General features: G+C 53.7%; 1 protein-coding gene and 1 non-coding gene across 5 annotated transcripts; one reads left to right on the forward strand and one right to left on the reverse strand.

Moving 5' to 3' along the window:
- Positions 1-1,342: 1,342 nt before the first annotated feature.
- JUP (junction plakoglobin) lies at positions 1,343-27,653 on the reverse strand. 4 transcript variants are annotated; one of them, XM_069603708.1, is made up of 15 exons: positions 27,406-27,650; positions 15,307-15,522; positions 12,651-12,910; positions 12,177-12,415; positions 11,206-11,407; positions 10,231-10,375; positions 10,001-10,104; positions 7,878-8,216; positions 6,529-6,684; positions 6,201-6,320; positions 4,250-4,400; positions 4,023-4,144; positions 2,920-2,959; positions 2,471-2,636; positions 1,343-2,127 (listed from the first exon to the last, which is right to left on the reverse strand). In XM_069603708.1, the coding sequence occupies exons 2-14, from the start codon at positions 15,512-15,514 to the stop codon at positions 2,485-2,487; spliced, it is 2,238 nt and encodes a 745-aa protein (XP_069459809.1). In that variant the 5' UTR covers positions 15,515-15,522; positions 27,406-27,650; the 3' UTR covers positions 1,343-2,127; positions 2,471-2,484. The 4 variants fall into 4 exon arrangements, with proteins under 4 accessions (XP_069459809.1, XP_069459811.1, XP_069459808.1 ...); XM_069603710.1 differs by having other exon boundaries at positions 15,307-15,519; positions 27,406-27,572; XM_069603707.1 differs by having other exon boundaries at positions 1,343-2,636; positions 27,406-27,653.
- TRNAG-UCC (transfer RNA glycine (anticodon UCC)) lies at positions 3,797-3,869 on the forward strand. The gene has a single exon. It is a non-coding gene; the product is annotated as a tRNA-Gly (tRNA).
- Positions 27,654-27,964: the final 311 nt, after the last annotated feature.

Genomic DNA, 27,964 nt, shown 5'->3' on the forward strand with positions numbered 1-27,964 from the left:
CCAGACATGGAATCTACTGGCACCCTGCTCTTGGACTTGCAACCTCCAGAACTGTGAGAAATAAATGTCCATGGTTTAAGCCACGAGTCTATGGTATTTTGTTACAGCAACCCAGCAGACCAGACAGGCCTGGAACACAGAGTATGAGAAAGTACACTGATCTTTCAAGAAAGACCTTCTTGTGGGAATTCCCTGATGGTCCAGTGGTTAGGACTCCTCACTCTCACTCCCAAGGTTCAATCCCTGGTTGTGGAACTAAGATCCCCCAAGTTGCCTGGTGTAGCAAAAACAAAAAAAAACACCACTTCTTGTGGTCCCTAAAAATTCTGTTCTCCCTCCCATTTCATCTCAGCAGAGTTTGGCTCAGTGTCTCATCACCTCTCACCTGCACCTCACAGCCTCGTCCTAATTCCCTGCTTTGTCCCCAATACCTCTGTGCCACTGCCTCCCTCCACTGCCCGAGCTCCAGGCAGGTGTAGACATGAAATAGATGTGGTGACAGCAGGCCCCCAGGGGCCACATGTGTGTCATACTCAGCCCTCTCCAGGAAGGAGAATCTGGGGACATCAGTGCAGGACCATCACATAAGCTGTCAGTTACACTGTGATGGATAAAATGAAAGCAGAAAAAAAATAAAATGAAATGAAAGCAGAGGAAACAGCATGGGCCGAGATCAGGCATCAAGAAACAGCTTTGGAAGATGCTGGCTGCAGGAACAGGGGAGGGGAGGCAGGCAGGGGCTGGGCCGGGCCCACCACAGACCAGAAAGGAACCTGGCCTCCAAGCCATAGGCCACATGGAGTGTTCTGCTCAGGAGAAATCAGCCAGTGCTCATTAAGGCTGCATGGGGGGGGTTGGGCAGGGAGAGTAGGCTGTAGGCTGAGAGGCCAGCAAGGAGGGTCCCCATTGAAGAGATAAATATGGCCTGGTGTCCTCCAATCCCTTTCACCACTTTCACTTTTCACTTTCATGCATTGGAGAAGGAAATGGCAACCCACTCCAGTGTTCTTGCCTGGAGAATCCCAGGGACGGGGGAGCCTAGTGGGCTGGCAACTATGGGGTCGCACAGAGTCAGACACGACTGAAGTGACTTAGCAGCAGCAGCAGTCCTCCAAAGGGGGGACTCACCTCTAGTCAGCTCTTCACCCCTCCTGAGGTTTCGAGTTATATGTATTAATTAAATCAACTCCAGCTCATGGATGCTCCTTTCTTTCCGCTTCTCCCCCCTCCTGCCTTTTCTACACACAAGGTGGCCACAGACACTCAGGAACCAGCCATCGGAGTACCAGGCTAAGGGAGCTCCGTCCCCCTCGATCCTCTCCCTCAAACAAACTCCATCAGATCAGTGTGTTAGTTTTATTTTCTTTGCTTTGGTCTATACAAAAAAAAAAAACCAATAACCAAAAACATAAAGCGATCATAATAAAACTCTGCTGGGACCTCCCTCAGCCCCCAGCACCCATGTGCAGGAGGTGGTGGTGGGGAGTTTGAAATAGGAAGAGGAAGAGAAAGCCCCTCACCGCACACCAGAGGGGTCAGCCAAGAGCACTTCTCGGGGGTCAGCTAGGGTAGTTGTGTTGGCGGGAGGAGGGTTCCAGGGCACTGTCCCCAAGCTCCCCTAGGAGAGGCCAAAGCCAACTGAGTGTCCTGGGGCGGGGACAATCTCTCCATGTCTCCCCCCCATCTTCCCAGAGGATCCCTGAACTTTCAAAGACAAGCTTTGGATTCTGGGCCTTTTGGCCTTGAACCTGGGGCCTGGAGATCCCGGGGGCTCAGCACAGTTGGAGTTCAGTGACCAAATCAGAAGCCAGAGCTGTGGGGCCCAAGCCACTGGAGACGGGCACCCTGGGAGGAGGCGGGAGCTTCGGTGGAGGGGGGACAAGGTGGGTGCCTCGAGTCTTAAGTTTTAGTGCCAGGGCCTCAGGGGTGGGAATGGGGTATCAGGCCCTGGACCCACAGCCCAGAACAGAAAAGCAGGAGCAGATCACTATCCCAAGAAAGACCCCACAGAGGACCTCTGGAGGCACGGGGCTCGGCAGGAAGTTGCAGCCCTGCTGCCCAGGTTCAGGCACTTGGCTATCTGGCCCCATCACCTGCACGGAGAACCTCTCAGATGGGGAACCGCACCTGGGGGGGTTGGGAGGGAGCAGACACAGACACAGGGGTTAGGCCAGGTCCATGGCCCTTGGAAGCTCGTGCCACTCCTGTGTCACCCACCCGCCATCTACAGAAGGGGCAGGAACTCGGTGCCCAGAGCAAAGATAATAGAACAAGGCAGGCAAGGCATGCCTTCCCTGGGGCAGCTCAGCACCCAGAGGCCCCATGCTTGCTCTCCCTTAAAGGAGCCAGGGTTTCAGGGAAAGCCTGAGAGGCCTCCCGTGAGAAGGAGGTCCTAAGGGAAGGGAAGCCCAAGTCTCAGCAGCCCACAGGGGGAGAGAGAGCTGCAAAGCAGGGGGAGGGGGCGCCATACTAGGGTCCGGGCAGCTAGGCCAGCATGTGGTCTGCAGTTGGGTAGGGGGGCCTGAGGCCGTCGCTGTAGGTGTCAATGGGATAGTCCCCATCCATGTCCATGTGCATCTCCAGTGGGTCCATGGGCACGTCGCTCGAGTACATGGGGCGGTAGGTGGCGTCCATGTCTGGCAAGGAGAAGGGTCTCAGGCTATTCTGCGAGGGTCTGGACAGCCCTCAGCCACACCTTCCACCCCTTCTTGCCCCAGTGGGCTGGACCCCCCCACCCCCACTGAGGGACCTGGACTTCAAGTCAGGGACCTGGCCAGGAGGTGGTGTGAACACTACAGTGACTGTCACTAGTCCTTTGGCCCAGTGGACAAAAAGCTGCTCCCTCGCTCACACACACCCACACAGGACGCCCCTGTGCCCCAGCACTCCAGGGTCCTGTGCAACTCTGCACCCACTTACCATCAGCATAGGGTTCATTCATGGGGATCATGCTCTGGGCCTGAGGACGGAGACAGAGGGAAACATTAGGGGAGAGGGGAACGGAGGAAACACACGCTCTGGACTGGGGCGGGAGAGGTGGGGAGAGAAGAGCAGCAAGAGATGTTTCTCTTGAGGAGCCAAGGAGGTCTTCCCTGGTGGTCCAGCGGCTAAGACACTTACAATGCAAGGGGCACAGGTTTGATCCCTGGTCAGGGAGAAGGCAATGGCACCCCACTCCAGTATTCTTGCTTGGAAAATCCCATGGACGGAAGAGCCTGGTGGGCTGCAGTCCATGGGATCTGAAAGTCAGACACGACTGAGCAACTTCACTTTCACTTTTCACTCTCATGCATTGGAGAAGGAAATGGCAACCTACTCCGGTATTCTTGCCTGGAGAATCCCAGGGACAGAAGAGCCTGGTGGGCTGCCATCTCTGGGGTCGCACAGAGTCGGACACGACTGAAGCAACTTAGCAGCAGCAGCAGCAGCAGCAGGGAACTAAGACCCCACATGCTGTGCAACCAAAAAACAACAGATAAAGGGGGGCCAAAGGAAAAGCAAAGACCCTTTGGAGGCACCTGCAGCATTAGAGCAGCCCTGGGGAGGGGAGTGTTGGGGAGAGGACTAGAGAACGGGTGTCAGGAGCGGCCCCACACAGGATCAGGGCAGCCGTCAGCCTGTAACAGCACCTTTGTGCAAGTTAGGGAAAGGCACTCCTGCCCCAACACTATATATCAGTTTGAACATAAAATTGCCATTTTGTAGGTCAAAAACAGTAGATGGTCCAACCTATTACTTTCATCTGCTGGAAATTGTCATAAATGATTCAATTATAAAATTAAAATCTATTGGGAATTCCCTGGCAATCCAGTGGTTAGGACTCTGCATTTCCACTGCAGGGGGCCCAGGTTCAAACCCTGGTCAGGGAACTAAGGTCCCCCATTCGGCATATTAAAGAAAATAAAATAAAATCTCTGAGGCTAAGATGGTAACACCCCCCACAACACCCCTGACAAAGTGCTGTCCTTGTACAGTACCCAACCTGCACAGCCAGACACTGCGACCCAGCCCAGGATACTCACAGCCTCCCAGGCGGCAGGGTCGTGCTTGAAGAGGGAGTTAGTGAGCTCCACAGACACCCGTTTGCGGTAATCTGGGTTCTTGTCCTCGGAGATGCGGAACAAGACGGCAGCGGCGTAGGTGGCTGAGCAGGGAAAGGACAGGCCAGGAAGGTCAGGTGCTTGCCTCCACCTCCCCCAGCCTCCCTCCTCACCCTCGTCGGCCCTTTGCGCCCAGCCCAGCGCCTCACCGGTGCCCTCATTGCGCGAGTGCAGTAGCTCCATGAGTGGGGCCGACGCGCCCTCCGCGTCAATGGCGTCCGCCGCCTCCTTGTCCTGGGCCAGCTCGCACAGCACCCCGGCGGCCACGCGCTGGATGTTCTCCACCGAGGAGTAGAGGAGCTGGGGCGAGGGGCGCGGGCGGGGCGTGAGGCGAGCCAGCAACACACCTCACCACCCTGCCAATCTCGGCCTCCCATTTTCGGATATAACTCAAGCCCATAGTAAAAAGTGTGAAAAGTCTAAGTAAAATCTAAAGAAAGGAAACGCAGGGAATTCCCTGGTGATCCAGTGGTTAAGACTCTGTTTTCAGTACTGGGGCGTGGGTGCAATCCCTCCTTGGGGAACTAAGATTCTATAAGCCTTGAGGTAAGGCCAAAAGAATTTTTTTTAATTCTTTTAATTTAAAAAAACCCGCCACAACCCCCTACCCAGACACAGCTTCTTTCCATTGGTTTTTCATCATAGTCATAAACACGTATTTGATTCTTTTTTTTAAGACTTTTTTTGATGTGGACCATTTTTTCTTTAATTTGTTACAATATTGTTTCTGGTTTATGTTCTCTTGTGTTGTGTTTTGTTTTGTTTGACCTCCAGGCGTGTGGAATCTTAGCTCCCCAACCAGGGATCAAACCTGTACCCCCCTGCGCTAGAAGGCGAAGTCTTGACCAGTGGACCACCAGAGAAGTCCCTGATTCCTGTTTTTTAATCAGACGTTGTAGCATAAAGCATTTTCCCATATTATTCAGTAACTTTTCCTTAAAAATCTATGAGTTCAGGGACTTCCCCAGTGGCCCAGTGGCTAAGACTCTGCTATCCCACTGCAGGGGGCCTGGGTTTGATCCCTGTTCAGGGAACTAACTGCCAGCCTGAGAAGAAACATGGCTAAAACACACAAAAAAATTATGAGTTCATACTGGTACTCAAGAGAGAAGGAGAATGCTACAAAGCAAAACAACAATGGAAATTAAAAAACCTCATCCATCACAAGTGGAAGTAGCTACCAGCACAAGTTCCTTACACTGAACATTAATAATTAAAGGGAAAAAATTCAAAAACTGAAAATTCTTCAACACCATTGTCTATGTCCACATGATATAATGGACCATTCTTTTTTTAACCATTCTCTTATCACTGGACAGTCAGTTAATTTTCAGTTATTATTAGTAACAGTGTGACTGTCAGCTGCACATATACATTTATGCCACATTTTAAATTACATTATTTCATAGAGAGTCCCAGACCTGTACTACTTGATCAAAGAATACCAGTATTTTCAAGGCTGTCTATACACATCACAAAGTTGCTTCCTGGAAAGGTTTTACCACCTTAGCTTCCCACCAGCAGAGTATAAGACTGCCCATTCTATCGCATCTTCACCAGCACAAAGCACTCCCATTTTTTTTTTCTTTGCCAATTTGATAGTGGAAAATGGGCTCTCCCTGCGGGATAAGCTTCATTTCTTTTAAACCCCTGGGGTTGATAGAGCACTGTTTGTTTATGAACCACCTGGGAATTACATGTGCCTCTCTGTAGATAACTAGTGAGGCTTAATATTAATGAGCCTTTTATATGAAAGATATTAAAATCTTGTCTGTTGCGAGGCTTGCAAATATTTTTCCAGTTTGCTGTTTACTTTTCAATTATGTTAGGCTATTTCTGACATTAAAACCTTAATGTTGTTTCTGACATTAAGAATACTTGCTGTTTTCGTTTGTGGACTCTTCCTTTACCTCTGAGCTTGGAAAGCCTTTCCCATGTTGGAATTTGCTAAGTGATCATGTCTGGTGTGGCCACTTTTCTCCAAATGCTTCCAAAGACCTCTTGATGCTCGGCCCAGACTGCCTCAAACATTCCCATTTCAGCAGTGGGGAAAAGCAAGTGTTGGGGGAAACCTCTCCTGCCCACCTGCCCTAGACTCACCTGCACAAACAGGGGGATGGTGTTGAGTCGGAAGATCTCCATGCGGTTCATGGGATCCCGAGCGAGGATGTGCAGGGCTCCAGTGCAGCCTTCCACAATCTCCTCCATCCTCACGCCATCCTGCACGAGAGGAGCCATTGGGGTATAGCAACTGTGAGCCTAGGGAGTGGTCACCCCCGGCCAGGACACTGGCAAACCTCACTGGTCCTTGGAGTTGGCCTCAGTCGCAACTTGCCCCCCTAGTCACGCACTCATGTGCAGACACGTTCACACAGAAGGCAGCCAGACTCTCAGGGCGGGCGGTCACAGGCCCCAGCAGCTCACTTACCGTGTAGGGCTGCTGTGTGCCAGCAGCCACATGGCGCTGGGCATCCTGGTGGGCCTTGACCAGCAGTTGGACAAGGCGGGGAATGACCGCTGCCTCCTGCAGTGGGGCATGGTTGGCTGGGCACAGGGCCAGATTCCTGATCAGGCCAATGGTTGCCTGGCAAGAAAAAGGGCACCCGTCAAGGGCATTTCGTGAACATCTGGAGGATCCCACTTCTCCAGCAGCATCTCCTCCTTCCCCCTCATCTCTTCTCCCCCAGGCCAGCCGTGGATGTGCTGGAATTCCTCCAGAGAATGACGCTTCTCCCAGCCCATGCCCCTTATTCCATACGATCTGTTGGTCCTCATGTCAGACTCTAATAGCCCTTGCTAAAATGCTACTCCATTCCAGAATATTCCACCAGCCCCCATGCCTTGACCCTCACCCCTGTTCCCTCTCTCTTAACGCTCCCTCACGGACAATATAGTCTTGCTTTTCTGATGGTTCCCAAACTCTGATTATCAGGGAGTCCTCGCTCGGGTTGACCCGAAAGCCTCCTGCATTGGTGACACTCACAATGTAATCCAGCTGAAGCAGTGGGATCTGGAACGAGGTCTCTGCCCCAGGCTCCTACCCTGCCAGCTGGCTCCGGTGCCCTCTGACAAGACCCCATCTATAGTCGCTCCCTCACTCTCTGCAGCAGGTGTCACACACCTATAGCTCTGCCCTGGCTCACCCTCCCCTCCCCTGTCTGTGGCATGGAACTGGCACATCTGTCCTCTTCCCAGGCAGCCTCCAGGTTCCCTGGCTCCCAGTGGCAGACCCCGAGTGTCCCCAGAACCCTCTCTACCCTCTGTGTCTTTAGCATCCTTCTTGAGTTTGAGCAGGACGCATGACACCTGACACCCTTCCATCCACGTGTGGCCAAAGGAACAAGTTCCTGAGTATGGGCTGAAGTGGTCTCACTTTCTGATCACTGCCAGCCCTTCAGGGCTTCTCCACGTCTCCGGGGCTAGAATGTATAGATGAGGGTGACCTCACCCATCCATTCATATGAGGACGACTTTGAACATCCAGACCCTCTAGCATAACGACTGTACCCCGTGGACCACCAAAATCACCTGGGGGCTCGTTAGAAATGCAGAGTCTCAGGCCCACCCCAGGCCTACCGAATCTGAGCCTGCAGTTGAATTGAGACTGCCCAGGGAGGTCCTGTGCGCCTTTAACTCTGAAGCTCTATTCTAGCTGATGGCCGAGCTACAAGATAGGATCCTGGGTCTCGGGAGCAGGGCCACCATGGACTGCGGAGGCTCTAATCCTGTCTTCGGGGCTCCTCCCCTCGCCTGGCCCCACCGGGCAGCGGGCGGTACCTTAACCAGTGGCCACTGGTTGGGCTGGTTGAGCAGCTTGACGATGGCCGGGATGCCATAGTTGAGACGCACGGAGTTCTGGGCCATCTCAGCCTCCGGGTGGCGGCTGGTGAGGTGGCGCAGGGCGCAGACGGCGGGCTCTGCGATGTCGTCCTTGTCGCCCGCACGCAGGATGGCGTGGATGAGCGCCTCCACGCCACTGTTCTGCGTCACCAGCGTCTTGTTCTTGCTGTTGTTGCACGTCAGGTTGGACAGAGTGCCCGTGGCACAGGTGAGGACGTTGACATCGTCCACGCTCAGCTGGTTCACCAGAATCTTCAGCACGCTCTCCAGGCCCTCCTGGGGTTGGGGAAAGCAGTGGAGAGTGAGGGAAAACCCCAAGCACGGGGCTTCCAAGTATGTCCAGGGGAGCGAGATGGCCTCAGTGGGGGTCTCCAGCCCACTCAGTACAGACTCCGTGGGCCCTGAGAATCTTCAGTCCCACAATCCTGCCGACACCCCGTGAGACGGCAGTTCTACCCATGGAGGATCTGGGGCTGAGAGAGGTTGAGGGCCTGGCTCACAGACTCACAGCTCATGGGCCAGATCTGAACCCAAGCCTATTTCTAAGCCTCATGCTCTCTTCTCCAGCCCCTTCGACTCCTCCTCTGGGTCCTCACACCCGACAGGGCTCGACTCAGGCCAAGGGAGGCCCCTGGGCCAGAATGAAGTTGTTGAGCCACGCTTCAGTGGCCCACTTGAACCACTTTTATATGCTTCTTCCCTTTCTGAGCCTTTGCTGTTGCACACTCAGTGGTCCCCAAGCCAAATCTGCCTTCAAGAAACATCCCTAAGCAAGAAACCTCATTTCTCCCAGGGAGAGCCACGTGGGCCTTGTGGCAGAATATGAAACCCCAGGCGCTGGGGACAGACAGTCCTGAGTTCAAATCCCAACTCTGCTGTCTATTAGCCATGACCAAGGCCATTTCTTAACTCCCGGAGCCTGTTTCTTTCTTTTCGTTCTATGAAAAATTTCTTTTTTTAAAATTTTTATTTTTTCTTGGAGTACAGTTGAAAATGTTCTTTTTTTAATTTTTATCTTATATTGGATATAGTTGAAATTTTTTTAATATTTTTATTTTATACCGGAGTATAGTTGATCAACAATGTTGTGTTAATTTCAGTTGTACAGCAAAGTGATTCAGTTATATATATATGTATCTATTATTTTTCAAATTCTTTTCCCATTTAAGTCATTACAGAGTACTGAGCAGAGTTCCCTGTGCTATACAGTAGGTCCTTGTTGGTTATCTATTTTAAATATATCAGTGTGCACATGTCAATCCCAAACTCCCAATCTATCCCTGCCCCCCAATCTTCACCCTAGTAACTATAAATTCATCCTCTAAGTTTGTGAGTCTGTTTCTGTTTTACAAATCTGTTCGTTTGCATCATTTTTTTGAGTCTGCATGTAAGTGATATCATATGATATTTGTCTTTTCTCTGTCCAACTTACTTCACTTAGTATAATAACCTCTAGGTCAATCCATGTTGCTGCAAATGGCATTATTTCATTCTTTTTAATGACTGAGTAATATTCCACTGTATATATGTACCACTTGAGCCTTTGTTTCTTCAGCTAATAACTAGCCCCACACTCTACCTCCAGGTGCTGAAAGGGGTAAAGAAGCCAGTGTCCCAGGTGCTTAACTGAGCCTAGAATGTGGGGGGTTCTCAATAAGCAGCCTATTGATGTAATTCTTAGCAACGACAAACAGATCTAAAGGAGGAGCCAGAAGACTTGTCCCGAAACTGCATTTTTCCTTAAGTTGTTTTTAGCCACCAGGGCCCCCAAGCCATTGCCTGCACACTACTGCTCCTTGCCCAACGTCAAGCGCATAACTGCTCCTCTGGTACCAACTGAACCCCAGCTTGGAACCATCAGCCCCTTTCCTCTAGCTCTCTTCCAAAACCCCTCAGAGGGATTAGAGCCTTTAGCTAAAGGGATGAAGGGCACTTCCAGCCTCAGCCACAGTGGAGCAAGATTTAGAGGTCTCAGGCTTCTAAGGTCAGACTCCCAGACAGGAGGTTGGACACAGTAAGACAGCTGAGGAGGGGGACACAGGCCTGATCACCTCCCTCACCTGCTTGGTGGCCACATCCGAGAGGTTGCGCAGGGTCCACAGGCAGTTCTGCACGAGGCGGGGGCTGTTGCTCGTCAGGTGCTTGCCCAGGGCCTGCATCCCACCTGGGGTAGGAGATGAGCACATGTCAGCCACAGGGGAGCACAGCGGACTGACCCTTGTGGCCGGTCAGGGGCCCCGCTCCCACCCACCTGGCTACAGGGGCCATCCTCACGGGCTGCAGTACTCACCAGCCTCCACAATGGCAGGCTTGTTGCTGGGACACACGGACAGCACTTTGAGCACGCGGCTGGTGGTCCAGAGCAGCTTCTCATAACTGTAGTTACGCATGATCTGGACGAGGGCCTGGGGTCCTCCATTGGCCAGGATGATGAGCTGTGGGGGAGGGAGGAAATGAGTGTGAGACACATAGGGTCTCTGGCAAGGAACAAGGAAAGAAGGGAGGGTAGGTGACAGACCTGTTATTACTGAGCTTCATCCAAAACCTGAATAGCTTTTGTGACTATTAAATAAGCCAAATATTGAAAAAAATGATAATACACAATGCTGGCAAGGATGAGGTGAGACTACTAACATACATTGCTGCTGATGGCATTGTAAATAAGGGAATCCTTTTGGAAAGTACCTGGAAATTTTTGTAAAAGCTTAGAAATATTAAAAATCCCTAACCCTACTGATGAAAAAAATTCCTACTTTTTGGGAAAAGCTGTGTCTTGAATATGTTCATTAAAGCATTGTTCATAAAAACTGAAGATCAGGAGCAACCTAAATGCCCTTCCTCATGATAAAGTCTGGAGTCTCCATTTAATGAAATGTTATTTGCTCTTATAAAGGGTGGTTTTGAGGACAGAGTAGCAAAAAACAATAATAATAATTTTAATATCATACATTAGTAGAAAACATGCCAAGTTGTAAATTGTTATGACTACAACTGTATAAAAAATGCCCACAGGAAAGCACTGGAGGAAGCACATGGTTGTGTGAGGATCATTTTTTCTTTCCCTTGTCCTCAAAATATCCAGTAGTATGATGAAACATGACATCAGAATTTACATATATACATTTAACCTAAAAAGAGTAAGGAAGCAGTGACCCGAAGCTGCAGTTGGATGGAGGGGGTGGCATGGGGGATGCAGGTCTTGGTTGGGGGCGGGAAGCGCTGGGGGAAGCACGTGGTTGTGTGAAGACGATAGGGCTCAGCCCACCTTGCTCTCCTGGTTACCATAGGCCAGGAGCTGCAGGCAGTCGGTGGTGATGGCCAGGAACTTGGGGTTGTTCTTGTTGAGCAGGGGCACCATCTTCTGCAGCCCGTCTGCCAGGCGCACTGCCATCTTGGCACCCTCCTGGTAGAGCAGCAGGTTGTGCAGCGTGGTGATGGCATAGAACAAGACCGACTCCACAGGGGAGCTGGGATGGGGGTAGAGGGTTCATGTGAGTCAGGTTCCAGGTAAATGTGGGTCACCTCCTGCAGGAAGCCTTCCCCAATACTGACACCTCTATGGAATTAGCTCTTTACTAAAATTTCATTGTCCCTTGAGTCCAGTCTCATTTCTACGAACAGAGCACGCAGCGCAGCACCTCTCCTCTCTCCACTGAGACCATGACTCCTCTTGCTCTGGACTCCCAGCTCGGTGCTAAGCATACCTGTCCCTATTGAGTTGGTCCCCTGGACACCTGAGTAACTGCCATGTGGAAGGGATCATGCCAGAAAGGCCTGCAAGGGACTCAGAGAGGAGTCAGTTCAGTATCTCCGCCCTTAAGGAACTCGCAGCTGGGTATGGGGATCGGGAAAAAGGCCCCTCAACATTGCAAGGCAGGGAAAGATAATGGAGGCAGGGGATTTTGCACAGGCTGTTCCCTCTGCCTGGAATACTCTTCCCATCATCTACACCAGTCGAAGTCCTCTCCTCTGCCAACCCCCTGCCATCAGAGTGCACAGCTGCTTGGAACTCCACTGACCAATCCTGGGCACACCTTTGCCCTCATCTACACTGTATCCTGATAAATAACCTGAGAGTTACCTGCCTGTCTCCCCTGCTAGGCTGTGGGGAGCTGAGCATCAGGACTGAGCCTGGCTCTGCACCTGGCACAGTAGGTACTCAGTGAATCTATGGAAGACCAGGGAAGTCTAAGGGAGGGGATGCCCCTGGCTCCTGCAGGGAGTAGGGGTGGGTACCTGAGCATGCGGACCAGGGCAGGGATGCCACCCGACTTGAAGATGGCAAGCAGCCCCTCGCGGTGGTGGGAGAGGTTGTGCAGGATGCTGGTGGTGCAGCGGGCGGTGTCCAGGTCGCTGGTGTTCTGCATGGTGCGCACGACGGCCGCCACCAGTTGGGGCGAGCCCATCAGCGCCCGCCGAGATGCCTCCTTTTTCGACAGCTGGTTCACGATCATGGCCGCCTTGGTCACCACCACCTCGGGGGGTAAGGAGGAGGAAGGGAGGGAGTGAGCAGACAGGCCGAGATGGCTGCCACTGTGAGAAGGAAGGGCCAGGAGACACCTCCACAAAGCTCAGACAGACTCGGGTCAGACTTCCCACTGATGAGGCTCTGGGTCAATGATCTCTCTCCACCCGGGCAGGGCCCTCTCCTACAGACCCCTGACTCTCCCCTCCCTGTCCTGCCTCCACCCTGGCCAGGCCCTCACAGACCGGGTCCTCATCATTGAGCAGCTTGGTGAGCTCAGGCAGGGCCCGGGTGGCCAGCTCAGCGTCGTCCTGGTAGTTGATGAGATGCACGATGGCCGACTTGAGGAGTTGGGATGGCTCGGCCAGCCGCTGCAGGTTGGTGGTCTGCCCCTCCACCTGGGTGGCCAGCAGCAGTGAGCTGTCCTCTCCTGTCACACCGGGACACATGGCCTCCCGCACCCGCTTGGCTCTGGCGGTCGTGGACATCTGGTACTCCAGGTCACCTGGGGGCCAGCAGAGAGGGACGGAGTTGCAGGAAGCGGGCAGGGGGACACTGGGGAGCAGGCATCCCATCTGGGCTTTCTGGGCTGACTTCCAGTCCATCACTCGCAGTTCTGCCTTTAACCAGTGACCTTGAGGAGGTCATCGTCACCTCAGGTCATCAGCGATCAAATGGGGCACCTCCTGTTCTGTTCATCACAGAGAATTCTTATGAGAATTAAATGACATAATCGGGGTGAATTGTTCTTAAAAGAAAGGATGCGTGTGCCTGGCACATATCACTAAAAATAAGGTCAGAGTTTATTCTTATTAAAGGGAATAGTTAACATTTTTTGAGTTCAGGCATACCTAAAAGATATTGTGGTTATATAGTGTATAATATATACAAGATACGTAGTTCCCTACCACTACAAAGAAGAAGTGAATATTGCGGTAAAGAGAGTCATGAATTTTTTGGTTGCCTACTGCATATAAAACTTACGTTTACACTATTTGTAGTATCTTGTGTGCGACAGCATTGTGTCCAACAAATGTACATATCTTAATTTTAAAATATTTTATTGCCAAAAAATGATGACCGTCATCCGAGTCTTCAACAAGTCATAGCAGCATTATCAAAGATCACTGATCACAGATTACCATCACAAAGAGAATCATCATGAAAATGTTTGAAATATTGCAAGAATTACTAAAACGTGATACAGAGACATGAAGTAAGCAAATGCTGCTGGGAAAATGGTGCATATAGACTTGATCCATGCAGTTATCACAAATCTTCAGTTTGCAAAAAAAAAAAAAAAATGTGTGCCTATACTATTTTAAAGGTCTTTCGGCCATGCTGCACAGCCTGTGGGCTCTCAGTTCCCCAATCAGGGATCGAACCCACGTCGCCTGCATTGGCAGCACAGAGCCTTAACCGCTGGACCACCAGGGAAGTCCTATGCCTATACTTACTATGTGCCCAGCAGTGAATTAAGCGCTGTCCTTATATTTTTCTCATTTAATCTTACCACCCTACAAGGCAAGGACTATTATTATCTCCACTTTACAGATGGGAAAACTGAGACACAGAGAGGTTATAAGAACCCGAGTTGGGACCCGAACCCAGACAGCCTGACTCCAGAACCCAACCCTGACTCTATGCCCCTCCCTTAACAATCAGGTAGGGGTAGGATGATACAACCTGTCTCTTTCCAACCCTGAAATCTTGTGATTCTAATTACACCCTCAACCTCCCCAAAGGAGGCAATTCTCCCATTATATGGTCAGCTAAATAGAGGCCCAAGGGCTTCCCTGGTGGCTCAGCGGTAAAGAATCTGCCTGTAATGCAGGAGATACAGGAAGATCCCCTGGAGAAGGGCATGGCAACCCACTCCAGTATTCTTGCCTGAAGAATTCCATGATCAGAGGAGCCTGGAGGGCTATGGTCCATGGGGGTCACAAAGAGTCAGGCATGACTGAAGTGACTCAGCAGCAGTAGCAAATAGAGGCCCAAAAGGGTCCCTAAAGGGTCACCCAATAGAATACAATGGATGACAGGGCAAGTTGGGACTGTGGGATTCACAAAACAGGAGAAGGGCTCTCGGGTCCAGGCTCCACCCCCTGGTAAGTCTAGAAGCCCCAGAGACAGCTACCCCAGTTTTCCAGGCAGCCCTGCCCTGGTGAGTGTCCCAAAGCCCAGAGGAGAGGGAGACAGAGGTTCCCCACTCCCATTAGCTGAGAAGGAGGGGACATCCACCTGGCTTTCCCGCCTGGATACTGCACTTTAGCAACCAACGCAATGCCTGGCCCCGCCAAGCCGAGAGGCCTCTGCGTGCTGGCAGGAGGAGCTCCCCAGGGTGCAGAGGCTGAGCACTGCAGTGCCCCGGGCTGCCACCATCTATCCTCCACCCTCCCCATCTCCCAGGGCTCACCGTACCACACCATTCAGGGCCCTAGAGCCATCTGCGGGCTACAGACGGGACTGGACCCTCCTTTCCCCCAGAGAGGCAGGGCACCCTGGGCTGGCAGGCATCCCCACCCTGACGAAGCCCCAGAACTGGGCTCTGCCCCTGCTGTGTACTTGAGCAAAAGGACTGTGTCTTCCCCGAGCCTCTGGGTTCCCTGAGGGTGATGGCAAGGACTGTGCCTCTTCCATCAGACTGGCGTGCAGGGTCTATGCCTCTCCTTCTTATTAGAGGTTCACGGGACAGGAATCTGCCTCCCTCCCAGATGGAGGGGCACTGTGAAGATGCTGAGCCTCCTCCCTCAGACTGATGAGTCTAAGCACCGGAGCTGGGCCTCCCTCCAAAGACTGGGAGCCTCCTGAGGTCTGCCTCCTTTGACCCTCACCTCCCTCCAGGAGCTACCTGCTTTTCTGCTGGGATAGCCCCACAGAAGAGTCCCCAGGGGTCCTGACCTTGGCCCGAGGGCACCGACTGGGTGTAGGTGGTGGTCTTCTTGAGTGTGTACTGGCGCCCGCAGGCCTCGTCCTCCTCCATGAGGCCCTTGCTGCTGACCGAGGGCACACAGGTGTTGGCCCCCGAGTGGATGCCAGAGTCATAGGTATATGTCTGCTGCCACTCGGTCACCTTGATGGGCTGTTCGATCAGGTTCATCACCTCCATGGTGGCTGCTGGGGACACAGAAGAGGGGCAGGAAATTAGCTGACCAGGCGGGACATCCCATCACTTGGCACGGCCCCCATCTCCAGCCTCTCCCCAGGCCCTGCCTGTCATCCCTTCCCCCAACCACGGCCCCAAGGGCCCCAGTGGGCTGTGGAGGAGGGTGGGAGGCAGAAGGGACAAAACCCAGGGAGGACTGCCCAGGGTGGGACAGCTGGTGTGAGTCCTGGGCTTGTATCTCTGACCTCCAGCCCAGGGTGGGATGAACCCCAGGGGACAGGTGCCTTAAAGGGCCAGGTGCCTTAAAGGGCCAGGTGCTCCAACCCAGCCCTGGGTTTATTGCAGTGAAAAGGAACAAAGGAGAATGAGTTTTTCTTTTCTTTCCTGAGAACAAAGAATGTCATAAAGAGAAGAGTGAGCAAGCCAGATTACCCCTAGTTTTCACTTTAACTGTTCCTTATCAGGGAAGGACAGGGAAGCCTGGGGTGCTGCCGTCCACGGGGTCACAAAGAGTCAGACACAACTTAGTGACTGAACAACAAACCTGTAGTCTAACTAAGTTTGCTTCTTCCCCCCCTAACTCCGCTTAAGCTCTATTTTGTGCCTATCATCCTTTGATTTCATGCTAATTACATCCTATACCTGGTGCCCACCTTCACAGCACTCTCTCTGCAGACCACCCCTGGTAGTTTTCTCTCTTTTTGCATTACAGAAAGAAGGCCACACTACAATACACAAAAGACAATGGGCTCAACTACTGGGCTTCAGGACTGGGACTGCCAGACCCAATTACCGGGCTACCTGATGCCAGCCTATGACTGCTTTTGAAACAATGCAAGAAGAGGCTGCAAAATCCTTATATGTTTGTTTCTCATCACCTACGCCTGACTGCGAGCCTTCATTTTATATAACCCTTCAGATTCCTTATGGAAGAGGGAGAAACAGTTCTTGAGGCACAAACCTACTGTGTTCTCCCCCTCTGCCGGCTGAGGATTAAAGCTACCTTTCTATTTCCTCTAAGCTCTATCTCTGTATTTTTAAATTCAGGCTTCCCTGGTGGCTCAGAGGTTAAAGCGTCTGCCTGCAATGCAGGAGACCTGGGTCCAATCCCTGGGTCAGGAAGATCTCCTGGAGAAGGACATGGCAACCCACTCCAGTATTCTTGCCTGGAGAATCCCATGGACAGAAGAGCCTGATGGGCTACAGTCCATGGGATCGCAAAGAGTTGGACACGACTGAGCGACTTCACTTTCACTTTCAATGCACAGAGAAAGCCAAGATTTTGGCGGTAACCAGCTCACTCACCTTGCAGCCCACAGCCCCAAACCTCCAGGGCAAAAGACATCACTCAGAGCCTCCAGCAACTTCTAGGGTCCCGAAGGCCCACCCACATCCACTGGGGCTCCTGGGAAGGGCTGCTAGGTGAGGCAACTACACCCCAGGCACTGGGTGGGAAACTGGGAAAGCGGGTGGGGCAGGGAAGCTGTCAGACAGGTTTCTCTGGGAGCCTCAGAGACTCCAGAATCTTCTGCATATGAGGCAGGATCATGAGTGACCCCAGAGGCTCAGGCCTTAAGAACCCCATCTCTCCGGCACTCCAGCTCAGAAGCTTTCCCCAGAATTCTGAGTCCCACCAACCAGTTCAGACCTCAGCCACATACTTCCGGGCCATTCACTGCTCAGCTGAACCCCCATCTTCATCTGTAAAATGGGGCAGCACCACCTCCCACCACCAATCCAGCTGGGCACCTGGCCACACAGTAGGTGCTCAATGTCGGTGGCCATGGCTGGGTATCAGTATTCCCCAGGGTGTGTTCTCTCCTCAGGGTGGAGCAGGCCTCAGGGAGTCACTGCTACTATTCAGACCTGGGGACACTTGAGGGTCATGAATAGCTGGGCCTGACTGTACCAGCGAGGTGACTCCTACTTGGTCTGTCCAGCTCCCTTGTCTCGGCTGCTGACCTCCAGAGTCCAACAGCCAGGAAGAGGGATGAGAGAAGCTGCACCCCGGTGAGGGCCTACCTGGTGCCTTTCAAGACAGCCAACATCCTCACAAGTGGGTTTCAAAGCACATGCTCTGCTTCCCAATTTACAGATGGGGAAACTGAGGCTCCACCGGGTGAGGGGGCACAGCAGAGAAATGAGAGCCGGGACCAGGCTTGGGTGTGAGTGACACCTGTCCATGGTCTGTGCACACCCAGTATGGCCTCAGATGGCAAGTAGACCTCAGGCTGGCCCACCCAGAGGGGAGGCAGCACCCAGCACCTCAAACCTGTTGTCCCATTGCGTTGGAGACCAGTCGGGGACGAGGCTGCAGTGGCTGGTGAGCCTGGTCCATCGCCAGGAACAAAGGTCACCACAGATACGTCTTCCCGGACAGGCCCAGCGCCACCTCCCAGGAGGACGCCAGTGATCCTTCAGGCCTCCCTGCCTTTTATGGTGACCCCTCCGCTCCCCTGCCTGTAAGCACACCTGGAACAGGCGGAGGCAGGAGCCAGGCCCACTCCCTGCAGCCTCTTTCCTCTCCTCCCATCACCCCAAGTGACTCAGAGTTTTGGGCTGATAAACAGAAGCAGGCTCGGTGCCGCCAGATGTGCCCAGCTGCTCTCCAGGCCATGCAGCTATTTCAGGGGGAGCCCTCCCCCTCGCCCCTGCCCTAAGCACACGCTGCCCACCCAGCACTCCTGCCTTCCCTGGAGAGACAAGACAGAGAACACAGGAGAACACAGAAAGCCTGTCTCCGAGCAGCCCCCAGGGAGAAAATTCAGGCAGGAAGCCTTGGACATCCGAGCCCGGAGAAGGAAGATGAAACTGCGTCAGTAAAGACAGCTGCATTAACCCTGTGAAGGCCACTTCGCCGGGCAGACAGCTGAGCTGCCATCTGGCTGCCGAGCCTCAGCCAGATTTGCTGAGGACAAACTGGACATCTCCCTGTGGCTGATTCATGTTGATGTAGGGCAGAAAGCAACATAATATTGTAAAGCAGTTATCCTCCAATGGAAAAAACAACCAAAAATTTAAAAAAATTTTCAAACTAGCGCTCAGAGGCAGAAGGAAGGCCCTGCGGGGGCTGAGTTCCAGGCCTGCCTGCCATGGATGCTGAATGTTACCAAATGATCTTTCTACATCTCTTGAGATGATTGTATAACTTTTCTTGTTTATTCTATAGTGAGTTATTAAAAAAACAAAACTGAGTATCTCCAGCCCTATCAGTAAAAACAGCCTATCTGAGCCAGAAAACGCTGCTCCCAGTAGAGACCATCACCTACCCCTGGCGCTTCTCAGCCAAGTGAGAGATGCAGGCCTTGGCCAGAACCTAAGGAACAATCCACTCGCTGGCCCCAGATCCAAAGGGACCCTTGAGGTCAAGGCTAGCCATAAGAGAGGTGTTTCCTAGCAGGCCCCTCAGCACCCCTACCAGCCCAAGCCTGGAGCTAAGAGAAGCTGAGGGCTGGACAACTGCCCAGAATGAGGTCAAAAGATCCACCATAGTGGAAGGATGGAGGCCGGGGTGTGTGTCTTAATTAGCAAATGAATCTCATGCTTCTTAGAAGCAACCCTGGTCAGCATTTGGTTATTCCAGTTTCTAGATGAGGAAACAAGTACCACACTGAAAAATAGTGGTGCTCTGCTCAAGCCCAGGTCTGCCTCATTGCCAACCAGCCTCTTCCCCTGGCTCCTAACAGGGCATCTGGGGAAAGAGGGGAAACCCTGGAATCAGGGAAAGAATGCCAGACACCTGCAGAGAGACCTGAGTCAGGGAGCTGAAGGGAGCATAGGTGGAGCCAAGCACTGGATGCTCCAAAATCAGGAATCACAGGTCTGATTGCTCTGCTGGCAACTTGCTGTGTGTCCTTGGGCAACACATTTCCCTCTCTGTGCTTAATCCACAGAAACGGTGGCCCAGGTGATCTCAGAGAAACCTTGATATCTAAGATTCTAGGGATAAAAAGTCAGAGTTCCCATGGTAGTCAAGAAAAGGCTGAGGGTGGGCAAGGTCCGAGGTAGAAAGCAGTTCAGAGAAGACACACCAGAACTCTTCATGAAGAAAGGATGGTGGAGGGAGCTCCTCTCAGCACAGGAAAGATCTAACTAAGACCTCAGGCAGGACTGTCAAGCAACCCCACCTCTTCTCACATACTCCCCAGGAGAACTAGGGGAATTCTCTCACAAGAAACCAAAATGCTGGTTTTGCAGTTCCCAGGGTGGAGGAGGCTGCACCCAGTTCGGTTTCATCCCTCTCGGCCCTGGATCTGGAGACCCACCACAATGCCCCTGGTCAGAGCCAGGGTGGAAGGAGGCGAGACAGACGTGGGCCTTGCCCAGGCACCCTGGCCGGAGATGGGCAGAGCCAGATACAGGGCGGGGCTCCGAACTGAATGGGGGTGCTTTGTTTAGCAGTGGTTCTATTGTTGGCGACACAGGAGGAAGAAGCCAGCTCAGAGATCACAGGATGGGATGGGGACCTCGCAAGGGGCAGGAAGAGAGAACAGGGGCTCTGGAGAGGGGGGTGCAAGGGACCCTTCTCCCACTGGTCCACACTGGCCAGGAATCTGCAAGCAAGCAATGAGGATGCTTTGGGGCACACTCTGCCCCCCACTCCTGCTTCCTCCTCTGCATGGCCAACCCAGTGGGCTGTCACTGGGCACTTTAAATCCAAGACTGTCCTGGCAGAATGCAGCCCAGCTCTGAAATAAAAAAATAACTCCCAGGACTTCCCCAGGAGTTAGCACTCTGCGCTTCCACTGCAGGGGACACAGGTTCGATCCCTGGTTAGGGAACTAGATCCCATGTGCAGTGCAGCACGGCCAAAAATATTTAAAAATTAAAAATAAATTTAAAACCCCCCACCAGAGCTACAGGCTCCTTCCCCCGCCAGCTGGGCTGGGCTGCATGACATCAAGTTTCAATCAGACATCTGGAAATCAGAACAGGAATTGGTTGCCCGAGTGGGGTGCTGGGCCCTGGCTCAGAAGCACTGCAGCAGAGCAGGCAGGGCTTCCAGAAGGTCCTTGGGCCAGAGGTCAGACTCTGCAGATGCAGATCACGGGCTCAGGCAGTGACAGAGAAAGGGGACTGAGGACAGGGTGCAGTCAGGGGAAAGCTCCATCCAGCCCCACCTCACACTGACCCTGTGCCCTTGGGCAAGTCATGTGATTTCTTGAAGCCTCATATTCCTCCTCTGTAAAGTGGAGACCGGGACTTCCCTGGCAGTCCAGAGGTTAGGAGTCCGCACTTCCACTGCAGGGGGATGGGTTCAATCCCTGGACGGGGAACTAAGATCCTACATGCTGAGCGGCACAGCCAAAAATAAAGTGGAGAAAATCAAGACACTGCTTTCTTCAGACCACTGTTAAGTTTTGTGGATGGTACACAACCATGACTGCAGAAGGCCTCTGTTGATAGGAAGAACCCAGGCAAGTGTCCTTCCATTAGGAAAGCAAAGAAGTTGCAGAGGAGGCCAGCAAAGATGGGCCCGGTAAGGTAGCTGGCAGCCAGCCTGCTTTTTAGGACCCAGTACCCCAGGGGCTTCCCAGGGGGGTGCTAGTGGTAAAGAACCTGTCTGCCAACGCAGGAGACACAGGTTCGATCCCTGGATCAGGAAGATCCCTTGCGGGAGGGCACGGCAACCAATCCAGTATTCTTGCCTGGAGAATCTCGTGGACAGAGGAGCCTGGCAGGCTACAGTCCATAGGGTCGCAGTTAGACACAACTAAAGCGACTTAGCATGCACGCACACCCAAGGTTAAGACCCAAGCTTCTCTTCCCTGACCTCTCAGATAAGGGCTAGGAGGGGAGTTGCCTCCTGGTCCTAGGCCAGAGGCCCTGGGGTTGGGGGCGCAGGGTGTGGTTGGGAAGGATGAGTTATATCCAGGTCCTGGGAGGGGAAGGGGCGGAAACAGAGCTGCCCCTCTCCCCGGTCACAGGTGCTGCGGTCTTCAGTAGGGGGTCTTCAGTAGGGGGCGGGCAGGCCAATCACGCTTGGACATTCCCCACATAGCAGCCCCAGGGGAGAGGCTGGGCTCTGCAGGGTCACCAGCCCCCACCCTTCCTCACTCTCTCTGGCTCCAGCAGAGACTTGGCCCGCGGGGCCCAAGCACAGTCGGAAACAGACTCTAGAAGTACAGAGACGTGACTACTTCCCTTGAGAGCCCTGTCTCCCCCTCGTCAGGCTGGGGCTTCCCAGAGAGGCCACTCCCCTCAGACTAGTGGCTCCAGGAGAAACACCCCACCCATGGACGAGATGTTCCTTGGCCAAAACTGTGGTCTCCCCCATCAGACTGGTCATTCCAAATGGGCAGAGGCTGAAGTGGGCACCAGCCATGGCCAGGGCTCTAGGCCCAGGAGAAGACACAGAAGCCCATCCTGAGCTTCCGGAGGAAACCCCTCACTTCCGGTCTGGAAGACAGCCGGAGCAGCGGCCCAGGCCTGGCTGGGGGTGGAGGAGGTTCAGGTCAGGCCGACCCAGCTGCTGTTTATTTTCTTCCTTCTGGGCTCCTGCCCAAAGCAAACAAACCAGGGTGGGAAAATGAAGGGGACTTGAAGGAGAGGGAAATGCCCGGCCAGGTGGCTGGACCCTGGGAATCTCCGGGCTCCCCTGGAGAGGACTCCAGCTGGAGATCCATTCCCTGTGGGGGACCCTGGGTGGGCAAAAATCCCAAACTAGCAGAGACCCCCAAACCAAGACTCCTGGGAATGGAAAAACGCTTTGCCAGCCTCAGGAAACAACTGCTAAAGACTCACTAGTGTTAGCAACATATCTCAATACACAAGTGCCTGCTGTCCCCACCCAACCACCCCAGGGGGGCCTGGAGAGCCCAACCCCAGCTTGTGTCCACTCCTCAGGCTGTGATTCCCCAGAGTTTCATTCTGCAGGGATTGCTGCCTGACCTCCTGGAAAAGCAAGAAAGATCCAACTGTTACTTCCCTGTTCAGCATTTGCTGGAGAAAACCAGGATTTGGATAAAGGTTTGGTTAAAATTTGTTATTGTATACACAGCATGAGATCATCCAAGAGCAAGGCTGAGAAACAGGAGCATGCTAAGAAATGAGAAGGGAAGAAATGTTAGCAGTAGATGCCTCAAAGAATAGGATTATGGATGACTTTTTTCTTCTTTCCTAAACTTTCCTAAACTTTCCAACTATTTTGCAAAGTGAGCAGATATTACTTTTTCAATCAAGCGGGAGGGGGGGTCATAGCGAGTACAACCTCCGCTCACCCCCAAATAAGCAGTGTCTTGACTGCCAGCCCTGTCTCAATTGTCCTCCATGCCGGCCACTTGCCAGAGACAAGAATCTGCTGTCCCCACAGTGAGGAAAGATAGCTGACCTATTAACCTACACTCTGTAGGTTACAGAAAGCTGAGCTTCCTGCCCTGAGGGCCCCCAACAGCTGAGGAGCCTAGAGGCTGAGCAAAGGGGGAGTGGTCAGAGAGTTTTCCCTTTGGCCTGGCCAAAGAAGCTGCTGGAAATCAGGGCAGTCCATGCCTCCCAAGACCTCCACCAGATTCAACCCAGGAGGCAGGCCTCATGGTGTCCCTTGCAGAGACACAAACCCTGATGACTTGCCGCAGTCACACTGCTCTTTCTCTTCGCAGGGGTCAGTGGGTAAGTGGCTCATGACTCCCTGCCCCTCTCGGAGACAAGTCTCTCCTCCCAAAAGACACAAGACTAAAAGTTTCCCCAGCAGGGACCCACCAGACCTCAGACTTGCCCCCAAACAGTAGTGATTCCTGCCTGCTCTCTTGGGGTAGGCTGGCCCTCCCCAACTCACATGGATGGGGCCCTGCTTCATTTGCTTCAGAGAAGAGTCAACTCTGAGCCTCCATTGGCATCTCCCTCTTACTTATCAACTCAAGACCTCATCTCTAACAGGTGGGAAGTCCTTCTTCCTGTCTAGCCTCCATTCCTTCCATAAGCATCCTGGGGACTTCCACGGTGGTGCAGTGGTTAAGACTCTGCCTTCCAATGCAGGGGGTGCGGGTTCAATCCCTGGTCAGGGAATTAAGACCCCCACATGCCAAAAAGGTGAAAAAAAAAAAGGAAGAAAAAGAAATCAACTTGGGGAGGGAGGTGGGAGGGATGTTCAAGTAGGAGGGGACATGAGTAAACCTATGGCTGATTCATGTTGGTGTTTGGTAAAAACAAATGCAATACTGTAAAGCAATTATCCTTCAATTAAAAATAAATAATTTTTTTAAAAGCTTGAAAAAAAGAGTCCTAATCGCTTCTGTATTCTGGGTGGGAGGTGCGGGGGAGGTTAAGGGTGGAAAACTGCAAGCCTGTCACCCTCTTTGTAGCAATTAGCCAGGACTGAGTTCATTCTCTTTCCTCATCTGTTGTATCAAGTCCCCTCAGTCTTCTCTTCTGCAGGATCAGTAATTCCCCATGCCTGGGGTCCGCTCCTGACCTCAAGTGATCTGGAAGCCCAAGGCTGACAGGCTCAGTACCCAGGCTGTAGTGAAACAGATAGAGGCCCATTTTCCAGGTCCACCGGGTGTCAGGTGGCCAGTTGGCAGATGTGCCAGAGCCAGGAGGGTCTGAGGACAGGGACACCAGCCCCTCCCTCCAGGACCAAGGCTCTGCTGACCCCACCCCCATGACCAGAAAGGCCTTCTCAGCAGCAGAAAATCTACTCCCAGCCCCCAGGGCTCCCAGCTCCAAAGCTGAGGACAGCCAACTTCCTGCCCAAGAGCAGCCTGGCAGCGCTGACTGGTAGAGTCCAGTAGGACACGAGCCCAGTCCTAAATCTGACTCTCATTTCTCTCTACTCCCCAGGGAACAGCTCCCCCTACCCCACCTCACCCCCACCCCCGATTTGCTTGGCACAGCCCCAGCCCCCAGCAAAGCAGACAACTCCCACTTCCTATACACGGACAAACCCAGAAAAGTCCGTGGTTCTGCCCAGCTCAAGCAGGGAGGCAGCAGCAGCTTTGACCCCTGCCCTCCTCTCCCTGTCACAACCTCCTCCACACATCCCGCCACAGCCCCTGGCCTTTGGGAAACAGCCCCCTCCAGAAAACCAAGCCATGGAGCAGGGAGGTTTCAGAAGGCTGGAGGCTGGGACATGAGTCACCCCTGACAAACCTGCCCCCACCTTCACCACCCACACACACCATCCTGGGCCCTTTTGAACTCTCATCTCCCCAGACTCCCAAGCAGAGGCTCTTAAAAAAGGCAGTGGCAGAAAAATTCTTCCCAGAGCCTCAGTGGAGTGATATAGCAGGATGAGCTCTGGGCTTGGAGCCAAAGGACCCAAATGCCAGCTGTGGCCCTGCTCAGGTCTCGCTGTGCAATATTGGACAGTTACTTAACTCCCTTGAGTTTCCATTTCCTCACCTGTAGAATGGTGAACGATGCTTGCCTAGAAGGATGACCGTAAGGATTAAATGAGAATAATTAATGAAAGTGCTTGGAATTTGTAAGTAGTCCCTTGTCTTTTAAGTTACCAATTTTGCTCAGGAGATCACTGAGGTTCAGACAGGTGAAGTGACTACTCCAATGGGAAATGAGTGACAGAGCTGGGAACCAAACCTAGCTCAAACCAAGTCTAAATCCCTATGCTCAGAACTGCCCCACTATAATATCTGTCCAAATAACAGCTCTTCTGTACAGGAGTCAGCTGCCCCCATCTCATTCGAAGGTGGCTCTTTTCCCCAAGCACTCCCAGGCCAGGGAGAGAACCCCCTCACCTGTACCTGCCTGATCGGTACCCTTTTACACAATGCATTCTCAAAGCCTCATCCTTGGCAGCCCAAACAGAGGTTCCAGAGGAAATAGGGTGTAACTGGGGTTTGGGGTGGGTCCGGGAGAAAGGAGGGAGAGGGTTCTAGCTGAGGTCTGATCTAGCAAGAAGTGACCACTTGGATCCTACCTTTTCCCCTCTCCCTCCAGTCCAGTAAGTAGCTGGTTTGCTCCTCCTAGCAATACTTCCGCACCTCAATATTATCTTTTCATCGCAGCCACAAACCAGATTAGCTAAACTAACCATCTAACCAGTGTAATTACAATGCCTTCCCCTCCTCCACTTTGGCACAGAGAAGAGGGAAATCAGGTTATTTTGCCCAAACTCCTTGCCCTTGTGACACCCACTGGAGCAAAAGAGGCATGGGGACCCCCCTGACCCAGGGCACTCCTGGGGGGCGGGGAGGGTTCTGACCTTCACCCCCACTCTCCCATTTACCCCCACAGTAGAGTTGTAGGGTAGGAAGGGTCTTCCCAAGCAAATCAGAGCAAGCAACCCTGACCCCCTGAATCTTCCCTTTATCCCAGGACTGAAGGGGAGCCTGGCTCTTACATCCCCTACTCTGTTCCCCCAAGGAGGCCAGGGAAAGGGCTCTCAGGAAACGGGAGGAGGGGGCAGGCAGCGACGGCGAAAGCAGCTCTGCCTGAAACCCTTCCTGCTGAAGCCTTCCTCCTTTCCCCTTCGAACTCTCTCAGGAAAGGGGGTGGGTGCGAAAACCTCCAGAAGGAATGTACCTTCGAAAACCTAGAAATTTAATGGAAATCCAGCCCTATCGCTCCGCTTTTCGGACTCAAGTCACCAGCCAGCTAAATGACGTGGGGGATGGGACAGAGAAAAAAAAGACCAGAGCAATCGCTCCCCCCACCCTCAGTCTGCTGGCCCGGCCCTGCCCCACCCCCATTCCTGGGGAGGGGGGCGGAGATCGGGAGCGAGCCTGTAGGGCAGGCCTCCTGCGAGGGGGTGTGGTGGTCCCCGGAGGCAGGAAGAGAAGGAAGAAGCTGTTTCCCCTTTGGCCCACCCACCGCCCCCCCTTACTCCGGGCCCCATCTCAGGCCCCAGGGGCCCAGCAAACAGGATGGAGGTGGGGGCAGGGTGGACGGGGTCATAGCGCAGGCACTAGCCCAGGTTCAGCCTGGACGAATGGGGGAGGGGACTTTGCTCCGGGAAGGACCCCTTAAGCCTGAGGGGAAGCCCCGGGCCAGGAGGCAGGCAAAGCTCTAGGGAAAGCTGCGGTAAATACTTCCTGAAAAGTTTGTTTGGGGTGATTTTTTCCTCCAAGAAAAGGACAGAGAGCAAGGGTAGTTCTGTTCCCATAACACTCTGGAAGCCTCAGCTGCGGTAACTGGGCGGGTGAATTCTCCAGGCGTGCACAACCCCTCCGCCCAGACCCCAGTTCTTGACGCGGGTGCCAGACACCGGCTGCACGGGGAAGCCGGGCCCAGCTCCAATCCCACTGCCATCCCATCCCGCCTCCGATGGCAGAGCTAGGAGCCCGGCACCCAGGGAGCGGAGCAGAGGGAGGCGCCGCAGGTACAGTCCCGACTGGGTTCGCAGAGCTGGAGGGCAGGGCCTCTGGATTCCCTGTGCTCACCTGCTTGGCAGGTGGGGCCCGCGTCGCTGGGAAAATGTGCGCTCAGCCCCCAGAGTTGGGCAAACCGGGCGCAGACAATAGGGCCCCACCCAGGCCTGGGGGAGTAGAGAGGGAGGGAAAGCGAGGATGACGCGTGAGGTGGGGTGAGGGTGGCCCCAAAGAGACCAGCGGCAGCAAGTTTCCCAAACAGTAAATTCCTGACTACAGAGTGAGCGCTGGGAAGCAGGCCGAGCAGGTGAAAGTCTCCCCCGCAAGAGGCAGGGCCAGAGTCAGGGACGCGGCGTCGAGAGAGCTCCGCGGGCCCCAGGGGAGGCGCGATCCAGAGGCACCTGCCCTGACCCCTCCGCGCCCTCTCCCAGAGCCCCCAGTAGCGCTCCGCCCGAACCTCGCGCCCGCTTGGTAGCAGCGCCCAGGACCCCAGCGCGCCCCCTGCCGCCAGTGCAGGGTGGCGCTCCCTGGCTCCGGCTCTTACCTGCCCATAGACGACAGGGATCGGCCTTTCGGCCTCTCTCTACCCTTCCCTCGCCCCAGCTATACCTGCCCCCCGATCGTCCGCACCTGCGTTTGGAGTCTGGCCGGGCTGGGTAGGGGTCGGGCCGGGATGGGAGCCGGCGCGGGCTGCGAACTGAGATCTGCGCGCTCGGGCGGCGGCTGCTCCAGACTCTGGCCAAGGCAGCAACTCAGTAACCGAACAAAAGGCGAAGGGACCTGACAGCCAAGCCACGCCTCTCGCCCCTCGTAGCTCCGCCCCTAAGGGAGACGCCCACCCGCCAATGTGGGCTCACTGGCTGCCTCGCCAGACTGTCCCATCGAGGGGGTGGAGTCTCGCGTCCAGTCCCCTTTCACCGCCGCCTCTGTTTATTCCGCTGACCATTGGCCTCAGGGACTGCCACTCGGCCCTAGGGACGGTCTCCAACTTGAGGTTCCAGCCTAACTCCGCACCTATTGGCAGATTGAAGGTTACTTCCTCCTGATTGGGCAAGGAACTGTCAGTAAGACTAAGGAAAGAACCAATGGGAGGGATGGGGTGTGTCTTGCCCCACCCTACCTCCGAGCAGGTAAGGCTGATTACTCTCCCCTTCCCCCTACCTGTCCAACAGGTGAGTCAGGGTGCGCC

The sequence above is a fragment of the Ovis canadensis genome, chromosome 11, assembly GCF_042477335.2.
Source record: "Ovis canadensis isolate MfBH-ARS-UI-01 breed Bighorn chromosome 11, ARS-UI_OviCan_v2, whole genome shotgun sequence".
Classification (NCBI taxonomy): domain Eukaryota; kingdom Metazoa; phylum Chordata; class Mammalia; order Artiodactyla; family Bovidae; genus Ovis; species Ovis canadensis.

Excerpts from the sequence above, each read along its gene's own strand:
- JUP (XM_069603707.1), bottom strand. The coding sequence starts at position 15,514 with ATGGAGGTGATGAACCTGATCGAACAGCCCATCAAGGTGACCGAGTGG. Across the intron at positions 12,416-12,650 it reads TGCTCAATGATGAGGACCCG|GTGGTGGTGACCAAGGCGGC; the intron begins GTCTGTGAGGGC and ends TTACCCCCCGAG. Across the intron at positions 2,960-4,022 it reads ACCCTGCCGCCTGGGAGGCT|GCCCAGAGCATGATCCCCAT; the intron begins GTGAGTATCCTG and ends CTCCGTCCTCAG.